At 42.4% G+C, this 17833-nt stretch overlaps 1 protein-coding gene across 1 annotated transcript; it reads right to left on the bottom strand.

Moving 5' to 3' along the window:
• Positions 1–2582: 2582 nt before the first annotated feature.
• Positions 2583–16266, bottom strand: fam110d (family with sequence similarity 110 member D). The gene is made up of 2 exons (XM_053881820.1): positions 16087–16266; positions 2583–6016 (listed from the first exon to the last, which is right to left on the bottom strand). Exon 2 carries the CDS (start codon positions 5360–5362, stop codon positions 4016–4018), a length of 1347 nt encoding a protein of 448 aa, XP_053737795.1. The 5' UTR covers positions 5363–6016; positions 16087–16266; the 3' UTR covers positions 2583–4015.
• Positions 16267–17833: the final 1567 nt, after the last annotated feature.

Raw genomic sequence — 17833 nt, 5'->3', positions numbered from 1 at the left:
ATCCTGGAATATGGATTTGCACAAGGTGTTAAAAATAAAACAATTTATCAGAGGGAAGTTAATATACACATTTTCAAGGTATTTTTTAATAACTAGATGAATAATATTGTCATTTTACATCATGTGCAAGATCAAAACCAAATAGCATCTCATTAATAATAATAATAATAATAATAACAATAATAATAATAATAATAATGTAACAAATGTGTAGGTTTAATTTTTTAAAAATCCAATATAATAAAAACAAATTCATAATCTACACATTTTCAACAGAAAGCAAAATGCAGCCACAGACAAAAAAAAAAAACAACTAATAAATTAAATAAAAATACCACACACACACACAAAAAAACGAAATCACAGGGAAAGAAATTGGGACAAAATGAAAGAAAAAAATGACTAAAAATCTGACGTAAAATTTAAGATAAATATAAGAATTATTAGTGTATTGTTTGGACAATTATGAGGCGGAGAAATCAAATATTAGAATATGTATATAAATATAGAATATATTATATTTCATTAACATACATTCGCATCTAAAAAAATATTTAATCCAAAAAAATAAAACCTGTATCAAGTAAACTAAAAAGAAAAGAATGAAATGGAAGGTAAAAAAAAATTTGAGGGAGAAAATTCAGATTTAATCTAAATAAAGACTAAAGAAAGTGAGGATTTAAATTACAGAATTGAAAGAAATACGAGAAACATACAGAACAATAAAACATGAATGAGTGAGTAGCATATTTATTTATCTTGCATTTTGAGCTTTGTGACCATGGCTTCTATCGTGTTAAAACTCACCATATATTGTGTACGATTATGTCACAAAAGCTGAGTCAGGTCTAAAGAAAGTGGTAAAGAGTCAAGGAGCGTCACATTTGGCAGACAGGGTGGAGGCTCAGCTGGCCAGCATCAGACACAGAAGTCTTCTTGTCTGCAGAGCGCGACCTGCTGAAGCTCATTCGGCCGTGCGCTATGTGGAGAATGCTAAAAGGATTAACGTGTTTCCACTCGAGATAATGTGAAAAATGAGACGTGATGTGTTGCAGCGAGAGTCAAGGACGAGACGTTGTCACAACACTCGCTAAGTCATTACCCTAAAAAGATTAAGGATGATGTCATGTGTGTTGTCTTCTGGAACTTCATGAAGGTGAACTCGGAATTCATGAAGCTTGAGCTTGTTTTCAGACAGTGTTAAGTCAATAGACTCCTCATTCAGTGGAAGTCAAAGTCAACTGAATGAGGAGAGTTGGTTCAAATCCATCAGTTTTTCTGCATGAAATAAATGGAAAAATAAAGCAGCAACAAGGAGATAACCTGGTTTGTTCTCCAGCCTTGTGTACCCCCATGTCCTCCCATGCAGGAATGTCTCATGAGCCAATGGGGAATTTGATGCTACAAAATTGGTGGACAGTAACAAGTACAGTTTGCCGTCTTGCACCCAAACTGCTGGAATGAACTCCTTGTCTGTCACTTAAGACGCAGACAGAAAATTCACCTAATGTGACCTCACCTTGAGTTATAAAAAAGAAGGATCATTTCTATTTATTTCTATCTTTGCTGATGTAACGAAATCAAAAATGTATTCTTTTATTTCAATGTTTTATTTATTTTGTTTATAAATTAGAATTTTTGTTGTTCATGTATTTATTTTGTGAATGTTTATCTCAATGAGTTATTTATATTTTTATTTCATTATTTTATTTGAGTTCCGGTTCATTTATTTTTTTTCCAATGTTCTATTCACAGTTGCTGTAAAATAAAAGAAAATAATTTCAATGGACTGTCAGTTGTGACCTCCATTACACTGAGGTCAGTAGCTTGGTTTGACTCTAGTTCTTGGTTTGAACCTTCTTGATGTATAATGCCCTTTTCAAAATAATAATGTTGACTAAAAGCATGAATGACCAGTTATGTAATGCAACAAATCTTTGAAATAGCTAGCTACGTATGAAGCCCACAAACATCATCACGGCCTACAAAACCTTACTGTCAAACTTGAGAACTACAAACCTTTAATAAGGAAAAGCAGTTTGTAGCCTGAGTAGTTACACTACACTACAAGTTAGTTTCAATCAAAATGAATGTAGTTTAGCTACCAGACAATAGCAGTTAAATAAAATTAAATTCAACAAAGCGTAGTTTACCATTCTTAGTTTATGATGCCCACTCTGGCAAATACACATCCAGAGTCATGTCATATTAAGGACGAATTAATGCTACTACTTCATTACCAGTACTTTATCTTATCATATTTTTCCTTTGAAAAAAGTTGAGACTTCTGTCCACCCCAGCAACTTGTCAGACAACAATGGAACTCAAGTGTTTTTTGACTCAGAGTCCGTGAAAGAACTTACTGCCAAAATCCCACCCTACAATGACACTCTGGTATTGAATCGACAAATAAAATAAACAATAAAACTGATACCAAATTGCATATAGATTTATGAAGGGTTTGTGCGACATTTTAAATACAAAACTGCATCACATGGTTCCCCCCTTATAGGACCTTTAACTAGCTAAAACCACTGAAAACGTGGGTTGGACAGCAACAAAACAGACATGATTCAGTGACTTTAGATGTTTTATTTGCAGTTCTCATCATACACAGACATCTTTGGAATAAAAAGCTTTATATAAAACTGACTCAACAGTGACTCTGTAAACATGCCGGTTTCAAACGTGGAGATGTTTGGTGACCATCAACAAAAGACAGACTGTGAGGGCTGGTGTTACATCGATGAGTCTAACCTCCTCGTACTGAGGCTGATTCAGTGGTGAGCAGGAGAAACGACCTTTGGTGGAGATAAAGTGGGAGTCCCTGCAGGATGGATGACGTGAGGTAGGATCTGTGCTTATCGGAACACACATGGCATCCTCCTTGTTTGCGCTCATTTTGATGGGAAGCAGGTTTTCTGGAGACAGCTGGGAGGATGAATCGCTGCCAGATGACTCTCGCACGAGAGTTCCTAAATAACAAGAGTCTAATTCCAAAATTCACGCCAATGACTAAAAAAAAAATGTAATGACCAAAAATAAAGGTTTTTAAATGTTCTATACACACCGATTGGTCCTGCTTTAAAGGAAAAATACTGATTATTATTTTATAGCTAAAAAAAATCTACCCTGTTTATTTCAAATATTTAAATGTTTTTGGAAGATGGTGGGTACGTTTTATTATGAGTCATTTTCATTTTTGTTCTACAATATTGCAAGTACCTGAAATTGTTCAGAAGAGAAGAGACCGACATCTCTGCGTTTGACTTGCTTGGTTGAAGTGGAATTTGTATAGTCGGAAGTCAAGTGATTGATTATTGGTCGCTCTCTGGCATGTTTTTGTTGCACTCAGGAAGCATTAGTACTGGAAATCAATGGCAGTTAAAGCCATCAAAACTGTTCAAATACTAAAAAAATATACCATTTCAGTGATACAAAACACTATTGGTGAATCTTCTGCTGAGTCGCGGTCTCTCCCTTTAATCTCTGTTATCAAGTCAAAGCTATCAAACGATCTGTTTTCTCACTCGCCGCCTCTGTCCAGTTCAGTGCATTAACAACCCCACAGGGGTGTTTCGCATGTGTGTTCCAACGCCTGCGTTTAAAGAGTAAAAAAGACACTAACTAAACTGGGACATTTCCGAATGAGGTACTCACGGTTCACTTCACACTCACGCCACAGTTTTCCAGTTTCGAAAACAAAAACAAAATAGCTTAGTGGTTTTTCCACCTTAAATGATTCCTCAAGACTTGTTTGTTAGAGGCATCAAACTGTGTCCGCTTATGTGCCTTGTGAAGGGTTCTGATTCCAGACCAGTTCAGAAGCCAGTTCTGTTTAAAAAAAGGCATATAAAATCTTCTAATACAGGCACACACAAATGGTTGCTATCCACAAAACACTTGGCTATAAATACACAAACTTGACGTGAAGGAATAAGAGTATGATTTGGTTTGCACAAGTTAATGGTCTACAGAGCTCAAAACAAGGCTGGTTGGACTTTACCTGGACTCACTAAACAGTGGACTCTTTGGGTCCTTCGCGAGCAGCATTTTTACACCCATAAAGCCACTTGATGACTCGAGCGTTCCTCTCAATGATCGACACCCCGGTGGGAACCTGATCGGCCAGCTCCTCTTGAAACAGGCCGTCGCCGGAGTGGCGGGAGAACTCGCTGGGCTCCGAGCCGTCGCAGACGTCCTCTTCAACGCTGCGTAGAGCCAGCGAGAGCGTGTCTATGGAACTGGCCCCGGAGAGGAAGTTCTCCTTGCCCAGACGTTCAATCATGTCCATATCTAACCCGCAAAAGTCAAAGAAATGTTCCTGCTCCAAAATCGCCTCAGAGCTGTGAAGTTGCAAGTCTGACTTGGATCGACGCAGCTCTCCGAACTTTCTTCTGGGTGAAGGTGGTGGTGATGCCCGTCTCCATGGATCGTTTTCGTCTACGCTTGAGTGGTTGCAATTTGTCATGGCGTTGCTAACAGTTTTTAAAGGTTTATCTCTAGCGTGATCAGATGTACAGCTCAAGCCCGGGCTCGGGATCGACCCGGGGGAGCCAATGTTGCGTTCCTGGTCCGTCCTGCTGGACCTCCTGCTCTCGCCATCTGTCGTATCTTTGTCATTTGTCCATGACATACGTGAATCGCCGTCTCGTGACGTCGCTTTCTCTTCCCCAATGACCATCTTCTGAATTTTGCTGTCGCCCCCACTGCTTTTCTCTCTCATGGACCCTTGGAACAGCCGTCGGACGAAACTGTAGCCCCTCAGTTCCATGTTGTTGTTCTCTCCCACCCCTGAAGTGCTGGGGCTCTTGCACTCTTTCTTCTGACGGTAGATGACCAAAGAGTCGGGCCGCAGCATACGCTTGCCAGTGCTTCTTCTGAGAACTGGGGCACTGTGTGGTGCAACTAAGGCGTTCAGGCCCGGTGTCCTTGGGGTGGGGGGCAAGACGTTTCTCATGTTGCTCCTGTTGTGGGCCTCAACGTCGACCGAAGTCCTGCGGTTCTCCTTTCTGGAATCATCGTTCTCGTTCTCGTCTCTTGAGGTATAAGTGCAAGACAGCGAGGAGAAGTGGGTGTCGGATGAGTGGAGAGGGGACAGTGGCGGGCTCAAGCTTTCTGGGAGGGCGATGGCTCGTCGTGGTAGAGGTGGCGGGGTGGCACATGGCACCAGGATAGGCTCCTGCTTGGTGTTTATGACCTGCTGGCTCTTGACATATTTGGCTTTATCTGCCTCCAGACGCTCCACAGCACTAATCGAGCGACCATGTCCTCCACCGTCGATCTGTCTGCGAAGGTACTCCGGGCCTTTATTGAGGAGCCTCAGAGGGGACGGGGATCCAATTGGCGTCAGAGGTTTCATCCTTCTTAACTGAGAAGAGGTCGATATTAAAAGTGCATCCTTCGGTTGACGTACAGACTGTGGCGCCCCCTAGGAGCTGCGTTTGGTCCTGAAAACTTCTCACTGGGGACGTTGAAGGGCGAGTGAAATGACTTCAGCTCTCATTTCCCTTCTCTTTCTGAGAAGCTAGGTAGCAATTCAAGTGACCTCAGAGTTCAAACTTGCAAAGCCAGCTAAAGTTAGCCTGCAGAGTCTTTGTTGGGCAAAGTTAGTGCAAAGACAAATTGATATCTTTGTCCAGCTATTTGTGCAGCCAGGGAGCTGGGAAGACCTTTCTTGTCAGCCAGGAAGACTCCGAAATGAGACGCTCCCTGCCCACAGCGCAGCAGAAATAGCAGGCAGGGTGCACTTAAAAAGGGTTACTTTTCCTCCCCCACTTTTTCTTCCCTCTTTTCTCTCTGTCTCCGTTGCAGTTGATCTTTTCAGTGACAGCTGCCGGGAGAAATTAGATATAACGGTGTCAAATATTTGCTTTGCGCAGGCAGCCTGGGTCAGGACTCGTATTGTTTGGCAGCCGTTGTGGTTGAGGGAACCTGAAGGTGGCCAGCACCGAGGCACTTAGTTGGTTGATGGACAGATGGGGAGATGCAGATCTGGTTCGTGGCCTCACCTCACCTGTGTGGCAAAAGAGAAAGACATTTGAGTCGGAAGGACTAGATAGAAAACTAGGACTTTTAATATTCTTCCTTCGATAAATAATGTGCATTACAGAGTCCCATGCTTCTGACGTCAACAGGCGTCACCAACCAGTTACTCTGAGCCTCAATATCATGTTTATTTTCTGAACCTTATTCTGGAACATGATATTATAAAGCACAATAAAGAAACCTCGTCTGCTCGAGATCTCAAAACGAAACCAAAGCTTTTTTTTCAAGGCATAATACTGCGCCTATAATTCCGCTCTCTTGAGGGTTCCCTAAGTAAACCACTTCACTTCGACACCAATAAACTCTTTAACAGTCACAGTTAAGCTTTCCCTTAAAATTAACAAGCCACAACAGACGTTAATTGACACTTGAAGCTGAACATAGGCCGTCATGCTTTGCTTTCCTATTTATAGCAGAGGTCTGATATATTGTTCAAGCTCCATATGAAGATTTGTTACCGGGGGCGAGCGCACGTGTCTATAACAGGGTCGGCAGCGGGGATTATTTATAGCTGGGAAATCCTCCAGCCTTGCAAGCATGTATGTGCTTAAGTATTTTGCTACTTTATCACTTTAAACATATTTTATTGCTTGGAATTGTTTACAGACCAGTCCTGTTTTTTTTCTTTCTTTTCTTTCCCCGTAAATCTGTGGTTCTAAATGAGGACAGGTGAAACTTGAAGTATCCAACTGCAGTGACAACGGAAGGAAACACAATCCTGGTTTCAACGTGGAGGTATATCCAGGGTTTCAGAATCCATATTCAGTCCAGCGTGAGGTTAGAGTGTAGGCTACACACTACTTAGATTGTGCCAATTGACCAGTGTAGGAATGGAATGCGGCACGCGAAACATTTATACCAGCAGAAAACTAAACGCGATCGGTCAATAAAGAGGCAGTCATGTGACTTGAAGCTCTCCACTGATTGGTTTAAAGTTGAGCATAGCAATAGCTAGTCACTAAAAATGACATACTTGACTCCAAAGTATACAAACACACCAAATGATATCAGTTGCTTGAGTGGACTGTTAGCGAGTTAGCATCAACAAAAGAAAACATCTTGAACAACTTCAAAATGGAAGACATTAGAACAGAAACCGTACAGTTGGACATCATCATCACACAGCTGATGAAGCTACAGAATTGGGAAAAGAAGACACAAAGATAGAGAGAGAAAAAACTTTTTTGACTTTTTAAAACTTTTTGGCGGGAACTTTCCTTTGCTTTGTTGCTACTATCTTTTAAAGATCCCTTTTGACAACATATTAGCCAAGTATGATGTGAACTACAAGACTAACCGTTTACTTGAACAACAATAGGTTTCCAACTGACTGTGACAAGCAAATAAAGCATGGTGGAAAAACAGTGTTCTTGTTGACACAGGCAGCGGAATGCTATAAGGTGGGTGCTAGTGTTCAGGAGTGGTAATAATACAGGAGTCTAATATTTGATTCTCCTGCCTGGACAGATCTCCTTTATGTTTTGAAATGGTGTGGAGAGGTGGGGTTGTGAGGGGGATCAACTGCCATTGTTCTACAATGAGTTTTACAGAAAGTCACACCTGGCTTAACAATGCCCTGTAAACAAACAATAGAATCTGCTCAATGCTAATGATTGAATGATGATCTATATATATATATATATATATATATATATATATATATATATATATATATATATATATATATATATATATATATATACACACGATCTGTATTTATCAATGCATTCGTCCCTTTTACAATATACAGAGGAGGCATCAGTCTTACAAGCTGAGTAATTTTATCATCCACCACCACCACCTCCACCACAATTTTCATGGGGTTGACCTCTAAAATGGAACAGCCCCATAAATTTACAAAGGAGCAGGGGCGGGTGGGTCTTGGGCTTGTTTTTTTTTTTTTTTTGCCAGATGTCAGGCTACTGGACTTTCAGGAAAATATCGGGGTGGAACACATTGTAACAGGTGTGGTAAAGAAGTACTGGGATATATAACACTGAAAGTAAAAGCAGGGGGAGGGTTACCCGCACGCTATGAGATTGGCAAACTTGCAATAAAAACACTGAAAACCAGCAGCAACATTTCAAGGTTGTGCTCAGGTCTCGCTCACACTCGCTCATCCTCTCACTCCCAGGGGATTCATTGAGGAACAAAGACCCCCATTAGGTCCATTGATCATAATAAGCCAAATTAGTAGCTAGCACCTTGGGCTGTGATGTGAAAGGCGTGAGAAGGCCTGGGAGTCTCTCTCTAGTTACACCAGTCCCTTTATCTTCCGCTGTTGGTCGTCATTGACCTCTGAACCCTTTACACTTCCTCTCATCTGTACATGCAGCTCTCCTACACCGCCTTCTCTTCCGCCGATTTTCTCTTCTCGTGAAACTGTTTATTCAGCACCAGGAGGCTTGTTCAGCTATGATACATACGGTATTTGTTTGTATGCTAAGTCACATGCCGACCTAACCACGTCACTTAAGTCCTCAAGTCCTTTGCAGATCAAGCACACACCTGTGCAGTCAGAAATCTTATATCTTTAGAACAGGGGTCTCAAACTTACGGCCCATGGGCCATTTGCGGCCCCCAGGATGCAGTTTGACAGCCGGCCCCTGGGCATCCACTCTTTGTCCAGAGAGAGATGTATAGAAAACACATGTATAAGAGAATTCAAATGGATAATATTCAGGCTTCACCTTGGAATCTTGTACTAAAATAAATACTGAAGCTAGTATGTAGCCAGCATTTCTACCCATGGTTCCACTGTTAGTTCTCCATTCATAGTTACTATACCTTTTCGCCAGAGGACAATGACAATCGAACACAATACGACTTCCATCTTACCAGATAGTAAGCACCTTCATTGCGAAACCATTTGGTATTTATCAACAAAGAATCCACGTAAATAAATACCAGATGAAGCAAAATAGAGAATGATGAGCTGCACAAAGACCTCACCCTGTGGCCCAGCCTTTCCTCTGGCAGCCCCCCAGTCATTTGAGTTTGAGACCCCTGCTTTAGTATCTGTTTGCCCTGAAGGAAGAAACCAGAGTGCCAAAGGAAGCTGTAAACCCAGCCCAGAGCCCTACCCCGACATTGAGCAGCCTCAAGCTGGACTCCATCCAGCAAAGTATGAAGCTCCTCTTTAGGAGTCAAAGGTTAAAGGTAACTGTCTGTTCAAGAGCATCTGACATGCAGGTTACACAAGGGAATCTAAGGCTATGAACGTACGCTTAACTTAAAGGTTCATTTTGCCATCTCTGTTCCATTTTTATTGTTTAATAAACCCAAACTGTCGTACCTCTTTCCCTAGCACCACGTCCTCTCCATGAAACGGATGGACTTCCCTGCAGGGGAGGCTTAAGCAGGCGCCCCCATACAGCTAAAGAGGAACCAGATGTTTATGCCACTTTGGGGATGTTCACGCAGCGAAGTCAGAAGGAGACAAGAGTTATGACTGAAATAGTCAAGTTGCCCCAACCGAGTCCACAACACAGGTGTTTGCGATAAAAGAGGGACACTTCATTCGTCTTCCTGACCAGTGCCAAGCAGAGAGTGTAAACAGAAAGGGGATCTGTAAAGGCTTGCGTCACGAGTTGGAAAATCGAGGTGTCTAAAGCCAAAGCAGCTGGCCTTAGATCGCAAGGTTAAAGGAAGCACCTCTGTGAGATATGGATCCGATGAGATAAACAGCAGATAATAGGTTAATATCTTTGAGGCGCTTGGGAACACAGTCAGCGTGTTTACCCGCCAGTCGCCTGTCCTAGCTTCCTCTGACAATCTGCAATTCCCGCTTTCTCTAAACCAACATCTGGCGCAAGCATGAGGGACTGACTGATGATGGCACACAAAGGCATAAATGTCTAGCGTGGCACCGAAGCCCACGTCGACATCTGTGCCTTAGCTACAGCCCAGCCACTAATGAGCCACGATTCACGACGGTTTCCTGCTCGCTCATTAACCAGCAAGCTAATATAAAGAAAAAGAGGTGTCTTCTTCAATCCCTCCAACAAAGAGGCACGCCATTCTTTCTTTACATTATTAATGGACCGCGACAATGGTCTTCATCCACGTAAGCCCCGGCCGAGCTGCTTTGCCTCATTAGCCGGGGAGGACAAATAGCAACATGGAGACAGTAAAACTAAGAGAGACACAGACACACGGGGCCAAAGACAAAGCGAGGCGGCCAGTTGTAAACCCCAGCACCATTGTGAGCGCTGCTTGATCTACGGTTAGAAGCTACCTAGGGCTTTCTCCTCCCTCATGTGGGATAGCAGTCGGCCACCTGGGGCGACTTAAGGGACCTCCGATTTAAATAGACCCACCCAAGTCATAAAATAGGCGAGATAGGCTCTTAACTCGACGCTGACGCTCCCTTTGTCATTCAAAGCAAATGACTGCAGGGACAGCTGAGAGCTGGAGCCACCAGCTCAGAAAGTCAGGGCAGACATCAAGATCTCAGCGATAAGAGGTGTTTGGGGGTTTTGGGGATCATCTCTGCAAGCAGTTTATTTACAGTCGGATGGGTTGCGTTGACCTGTGTGCAAACAAAAGGCCTGGCTTGAAGTGATGTCAAGAAAGGCTTAAGGAAACACGGGGGGGCGAGTAAACCATAAATCATTAAGTGATGGTCTGAGGATTTTACAAATAACACACCAGAACTAAAAGCATTTTGCTGGCAAGACAGTTGAGCAAATCCCTGTTCAGCAAGGTGCCACCCTTCACCTAAAAATACTGAGGCTTCCTTTAACTAAATAATGAATGTGACGACTCGAGTAGTTTCTATAAAAAATGGCAGAAAAAGAAGCGCTTATCACGCTTTAAGAGCCAAATGCTGTAAGTCATGTCTCAACCAAAGCAGCAACACCCATTCACCGCAAACACAGATCAGTCAGCTGAGATAACAGGCAGGCATTCCTTCTCGACTTATCAAAACACCGGACACGTTCCCTTCTCTTCTCTGAGCACAGGAAGACAGACGTTTTTGAAGATAACTACGCCGACGTTTATCGTAAAAAAAAAAAAGGGAAAATATGACAGCGTGCCAGGTGTCGCGAAACTTAATCATCCACCTGTGCCAGCTTTCAAGCACTGGAATGTTAATACCTCACCGCCGATGAGAGACTCTCTGACCTCCTTCAGTGGAGATGACGTACACCTGGTACACGGTCGTAGATGATGTCTTTCACATCCAGAATCTGTCATCTGGGTGATAAGGGCATGAGTTTCACAAAGGCTTCACTTGTTCTTCGAAATGTGCCATGAAATATTTGACTACTAGGGGGAAAAAATGACGTCACCATCCAGCCATATTTAACTTTGACGTATCACCGCACTAATATTCTTTACCTGATACATAGCTCTTTAAAAAAATGGCCGCCGGTACTGAAGCCACGCACACAATATGCTCCAATCTGTGCACATCCCTCAGTCTCTCAGTCTCAAACGTCGAAGGTCTGCTCTCACACTGTGAAGCCTCATTAAGCTCTCAGCTGGTGTGAATGCTCTCAAAGAGCACTTTGTATGGCAGACAGCCAGATGTTTCATTTCACCAAGTCGGCAGAATTTTCACTCTGCCAGGCAAACGCCCGCTTCACCGCAGTGCTACGTTGCACCTATCAGGCGTCTCACTACACACCCGAACGGCAAAATGTGACGTTATAAACGACGGCACGTCTCAATCTGAGAATGTAAGAACCACTGTAAAGAAAAGCTGTTTTGCTGTTGACACTGAAAGCAGGATGCTCGCAGAGACTTTTAGGATTTGTGACAAGGCTGGTTTCTGCGGCTTAGAGCTTATCCAGCTGTGTCACGTCCCCAAACACTGGGTCATCTGTGGCTGAAGTGCCAAACGCCCCCCTGCTGTGTCACTACACACATAGGCCACTTTAAAAAACCCCGGCATCGATTTTCCATGAGCACAGCTGAGTAATGTTTGATCAGTTTAACTGGGTTCTGACAACCTCAAGTTAGACATTGCTGGACTAACACCTAGATATTGGTTTATTTGTGTCAAAAATAATGAGTCAGCAATTCTCTCACAGAGGTGAGACAAGTACTCGAAGACGTTTTTTTAAAGCAGTTTAAAAAACTGTTTCCCAGAGTTGAAAACGTTGACAAAGGTTTAGTGTGACTTTGACTTAAAATCTGGAACTTTTGTTGATAGCTACAGTTGAGAAGCACCAGCTCAACAAAGAAGCTAACCAGAAATCCATCTTTAATAAAAGTTATCATCCATAGATTCAAAATTAAAGCAGAGCCTTTGTGCTGTATCCAACATCAATGTACGAGGTGGTGACATGTTGGCTGGTCTGCCATCAATGTTCAACCTCAGTCACATTCAACTCTGGGAAAAAATCAATTGCCACCATTTATTCATTCATGGGGGCAACAGATTGACTCACTTGCTCTTGCAAATATGTATTCTAGATTTGTAGCAGAACATGTGTGTGTAAAGTCTGGCTTGAGGGCCATTTGTGGTCCTCGACCATATTTCATGTGGCCCCCACATGCACATCTGACCCCAAATAAATCTTCATAATTCCGAAAATCATAGTTGCTATATGATAAGTGAACTGTGCTTCAGAATATTTTAACTCTTAGTTTAATGTCCCTGTTCATGTGTTTGGAACCGAAGCTGAATGTATTTTATATAAGTTGTCGAGCAGTTTGTAGACTGCAGCTCATGGACATTCTTTATTTCTACCACATTTCACTCACAATATTTCGCCCAGTCACCCAAACAAATAGTTTTCTTCCATTGTCAGCCGTATGGGCGAATTGCAGGCGAATCATTTTTACAAAAAACATGTACTGTGATTTCAGAAATACCGCATTCAAGAGTAAATAAAGAGGCGACCAGGAGTCTTGTGTTTTCTCTCCCTGCCGTGTATGCTTAGCTGTTAACCTCTGCTGAACCTGCCAGCTGTCCGTCCTTATTACCGATCAACCGACCTGTTTCTCTGCAAACACCCCCCCCCCAGTGCTACAAAGAGAGCCACCCGTCTTCCTCAACCTCCCTCCAGTCAGAGTCGCCAAACATCTGGAGTGGAAAGTTTGTGAAGCTGCATCTTCAGCCCCATTCGGCGACGAAGGAAAAGGACCGGGCCGGTGTCAACATCCCCACGGTCGAGTGGTCACAGCCGGGCGGCGTGTGAGCATGATGGGATGTGGCAGAGCTACAGAGGCGCCCCTGGACTGTGAACAATTACGGGGATGAGAAAGCGATGGGGAGAAGAGCTGCTCTCACAGCTGTCATGCGCACGCCGGTGACTGTCAGAAGAGGGCGATCTGTCAGATCAGGTTCCCTGGTTGTCTTCAGTGTGCTAAATAATAGAGTGACTTATGTCACTCCGAGGATGACATTTGAACATCTGAATTTCTGAGACAGAAAGACAGGCCTCTTTGCTCCTGTGGAGCGATTCATCACATTAGGACCAGCTGCCCAATGTTGCATACGGATCCGGATCGGAGTATTCTGTCTGTGCTCTGTGTTCATTTCGTCCACATTTCTGCATGTTTCCACAAAGCTTGCAGATGCAGGCCAAACCGAGCAGTACCACCGGAAACCATGGGGGGCAGTGTTGCTGTTACTACCCGATATGCATGAGACATGAAGAAGCCATAACAGCAACGCTGCCTTTGTTTCTGTCTGTTGTGCAAGAGGCATGTTATCAACACTTCTTCTTCAGACTTTTGTTTTGGAGTATGATGTTGTTTGGTATGCGCCCCTGGTGGATGTATTGGTGAACAACAATACCAATGTAAAGAACGGATGGAAGCATGTGATCCGTGATGGCAACATTCTTTGAAAATGATGAGTACATTTTCGTCCATAAATGGGCCTCCAGGAGCACTAAAGTTGCAGCACAGGCACTCGTGTTGAGAACGAGGTGGACTACTCCTCATGCAGGACGGAGCACAGAAGCTGCGACCGTTTGGCGAGTACTTCCACCTTTTCAAACGGACCTTCCTGAAAACGCTTGGTGAGGAAGTTCCCATGCAAACAGCGACAACGACCTCAACAGGGCGAGAAGATGCAATAAAGCCAAATTATAAGCCTCACGCTTGGTGTGAGTGTGTTTGAAGTCTAAATCCTGAACCTTCTCGAACCAGCTGCCGCTCGACAACACACACACACACAGACAGATGCGGGTTGCCAGGGGGCAGATGATGTCATTCCAACTGTATATAGTTGCCCCCTCTAATTATCAACCGTAGCTTCCCGCCGTAACCTGGCGGCCCAAACTGAACACATTGCATTGTGATGTTTTATAGGTGTTTTGGAGCTACAGGATTATAAATCAGAAACACATGAGCTTCGAGTGGGAGTGTGCTGCATTTAAATCCAGACAAATCCAAATGAATGAAAGTATCTAAAATAAACACCTTATTTATGGTATTCAATCAATAAATAAAAATGGTTTAATGTCAATAACAATGACAAAATAGCAACGGATTTGCAGCCTTCCCAAGGCCTCCAACTTTCTCCCTAAGAAGGTGGGATAGGCTCCGCCCCTGCCTCCAATACTAGTATTTCAAGTCCCATAAAAATGTTATTTTCCCATCATATTTGATGAAACAGTTGCATTTATTATTTCAATTCATCATAGAAATAGATGTAAAAACCCTTTTAAAAAAGCCATAACCGTCATTAAAATTCACTCTATAATGACCACCTTAGTTGCCCAGGAAGAAGGAGGCAGAAACTGCATTTACTTTAGCGATGTTAATCATGTCAGAGCCGCTGTCAAGAGACGGGAGAAAGGCAAGTCTGCGCCCTCGAGCTGAGGAACTATCGCCGTCTGCTCCGGTGCCAAAATCAAGTACACAACGCCACATCGCCTGCTGAGTCATACAAGAGATAAAACCTGTCTTTTTAGATGCCAAGTTTGACACATCCTGCTGTTTCTCAATCTGAATAAAATGAAGGATCGGTGATGTCAGGAGGCGTTTGAATCGCATGAGTCATTTAAGCTTTCAGGGCACGGATGCAAGCTGCAGCGCATTTGTAGCACTGACAGAAGTATGGTGACGGGTAAAGGCAGGGCTGGTCTAACTCACAACTGTTCATGACGTACGACACAAATTCATCATGCATCATTCGCTTTTATAAGCCCCTGAAGCAAGATGGAGAATAACAGTCATGTTCGTGAAGACTTAGTGAAGATGTTCCATGTCATGCTCACTTCTGATATAAAAGGTGAAAGTTGTGTTGTATTTCTGAAGGTACAGCTCTCAGTCAACTTGGGGTGACTCAGTGTAGAGAATATTTTTTGGTCTCCAAGAAGTGACTTGGTCAGCACAAATGTCCTAATGCTTCAGTGACCTTCAAATCCTCCTGATAAGAAGTTCAAACTGAACTTAGTTAAACTCATTCAAGACCCAATGAGCCTCCTGCAGCAACAACTCCCCAGATTTCTCGCCACAAAATCTCAAGCTCACCTTGAAAATGATGTGTTTAGAGGACACGTGTGGTCTGTTTAGTCTCGCTGTTCAATTTGTTTGGGCTTCTCATCCAAAAGTGCCTCTTAAATGCAGTGAATCAAACCGGCAGGAGTGGCAAGACTGAGATTGAGTGACGTTTAATTGCACTTTAATGACACTATTGATGAGAAGGAAAATGTTTATCTAAAATTACAAACCTTGACTACAGAGCCCCCAGTCTTATTGTGGCGACTCTCATGGCTGAGCTCATCCAGATGTAAATATTTAGAGCAGAGGTACGAAACCTGCCTCTTCTGGTCACGCTCAACACTTTTACACACAGGTTTCTATAAACAGATTTATTGTTGATATTTGCGTGTAAAAATAAAAGCATGGGAAATAAATAAATTCGTCTTCAATGGCATTTTGAGCACGAAAGAAGTCTTATATCGAATGAACACGCACACATATGTCCACCGTCCGTTAGGTGCTTCACCACGCTGGTACAGTGTTTACAGTCATGCGCGCGTCCCCTGACTCCAAACTTCCAAAGGTCATGCATAAATAAAAGCATCCGGAGAGGCAGCAACAATAAGAAAAATATAGTTGTAAGCTCACCGTTGTGTTTTGGTGTATCCGCTCTCGTAGTGATCCCAGCCAAGTTAGAGCGAGGAGCTGCTCGACTCAGCGCGCACCCGGCGGTCTGACGGCGCACTGACTGGCTGCGTCTGCTCCGGCAGCGCCATAAAAGAGAGCGGACCTCCCCTCCGTGGACGCGCGGAGGGGATGGGCAGGTATGTGTCTGTGAAAACTGACTCCCGTGTGGCGGGGGAGGGGGCGAGCGACGCCACGGGGGGGCAGGGGATCAGGTCTTAACAGATCCAAAATTTATACTGGCTTTTTTACGCTCCGTTCTGTGACGTCAGCGCTGATGCAAGATCGAGCCATATCGTCATGTTTCATCATTTTCAGGAAACATGTCCTTGTCTCTGCAGAAATAGGTGCAACTACGGCTTAAAACATGCAAATATTTAATGAACTAGAAACAGCCTGTGTTACAGTAGCAGCGCAACAGTTGCTGAGTAAATGAAAATCAATGGAAAAATCTGTGTATGACACAGAATAAGGATCCAATGCGGCGTTATTTTATTATATATATATAATTATTTATATATATATATATATATATATATATATATATATATATATATATATATATATATATATATATACATATATATATATATATATATATATATATATATATATATATATATATATATATATATATATATATATATATATATACTTTTTTTTTACATATAAGTTGTAGCTAGTCTCAAATATTATTATTGATATTCTATAGTGTTACCAACTAGAAAGTCACTACTTCAGCTCATGAGTGAATGTGTTATCTGGATGTCAATACAGTTACTCATTGTTAATCCAGTGATTGATGGCTCTACTTAATCAGTATTATTGTTGATGAATGGCTCTTCACTCAGCTCTTCACACTTTGGTTTCACAGTCATCATCTGGATTAGAATCAGAAACTATATTTGAGAGGAGTTTCAGTCTGACTGGAAAACTGTTGACTATCTATATACTCAATAATCCTTCTTTATTCAATGTGCATCCTTTATGTACCTGTTTTTTGTATAGAATGGCCCAAAAATATCTGAAATTGAATAAAATAATAACAACACTGGAGCCTCCTCAACAGGCCTTTGTGACCTGAAGGAGCAGTGGCTCTAATCTGAGTCTCAGATAAATGACTGAGCTTCTCACTCTGCAAGGGAAAGTCCAGCCAGCCTGCAGTGAAAACTCATTTTGGCTGCATGCATCTGCAAGCTTGCTCATTTGGTCACTTGAGTCAGCAGAGCCCTTTAGCTTTTAGCTCAGCTCTATATAAAATATATATATATATCTATATAAGATGCTGCCGACGAGCGCTGGCCTGGAATTATCGTGCGTCTTATTTTGTTTATTTTTGTGTTTTGATGACTGTTCAATTCGTGAACCGCCTTGTTGTTATTTTATTGTATTTTATTTTATTTTATTTTATGTCAGCCCTTTATTCCAAAACACTTTCCTAGTTGGTGGGCTCCCCACTAACCATGGCAATAAATTAAATTCTGATTCTGATATTCACCTTCACATCCAGAGGAGCTGAAAGGATAAAAGGACTATTTTAAGTATTTATTTTATGAAATTAATAAAGTTTTTTTTTGTCAAAAGACTTTAATTTAGATTAGATACTCGACTGACCCTGGGTCCTGGAGGTTGTTTGGATCGCGCTAATATCTACCTCTGAGAGACACACAATTTCGACGCATTATTTTTTGGTGGTATAAGAAACATCTAG

This window comes from Synchiropus splendidus, chromosome 12, assembly GCF_027744825.2.
Source record: "Synchiropus splendidus isolate RoL2022-P1 chromosome 12, RoL_Sspl_1.0, whole genome shotgun sequence".
Taxonomy (NCBI): Eukaryota; Metazoa; Chordata; class Actinopteri; order Syngnathiformes; family Callionymidae; genus Synchiropus; species Synchiropus splendidus.
The sequence above is the reverse complement of the archived record's forward strand: the minus strand, read 5'-3'. Positions and strand labels throughout refer to the sequence as shown.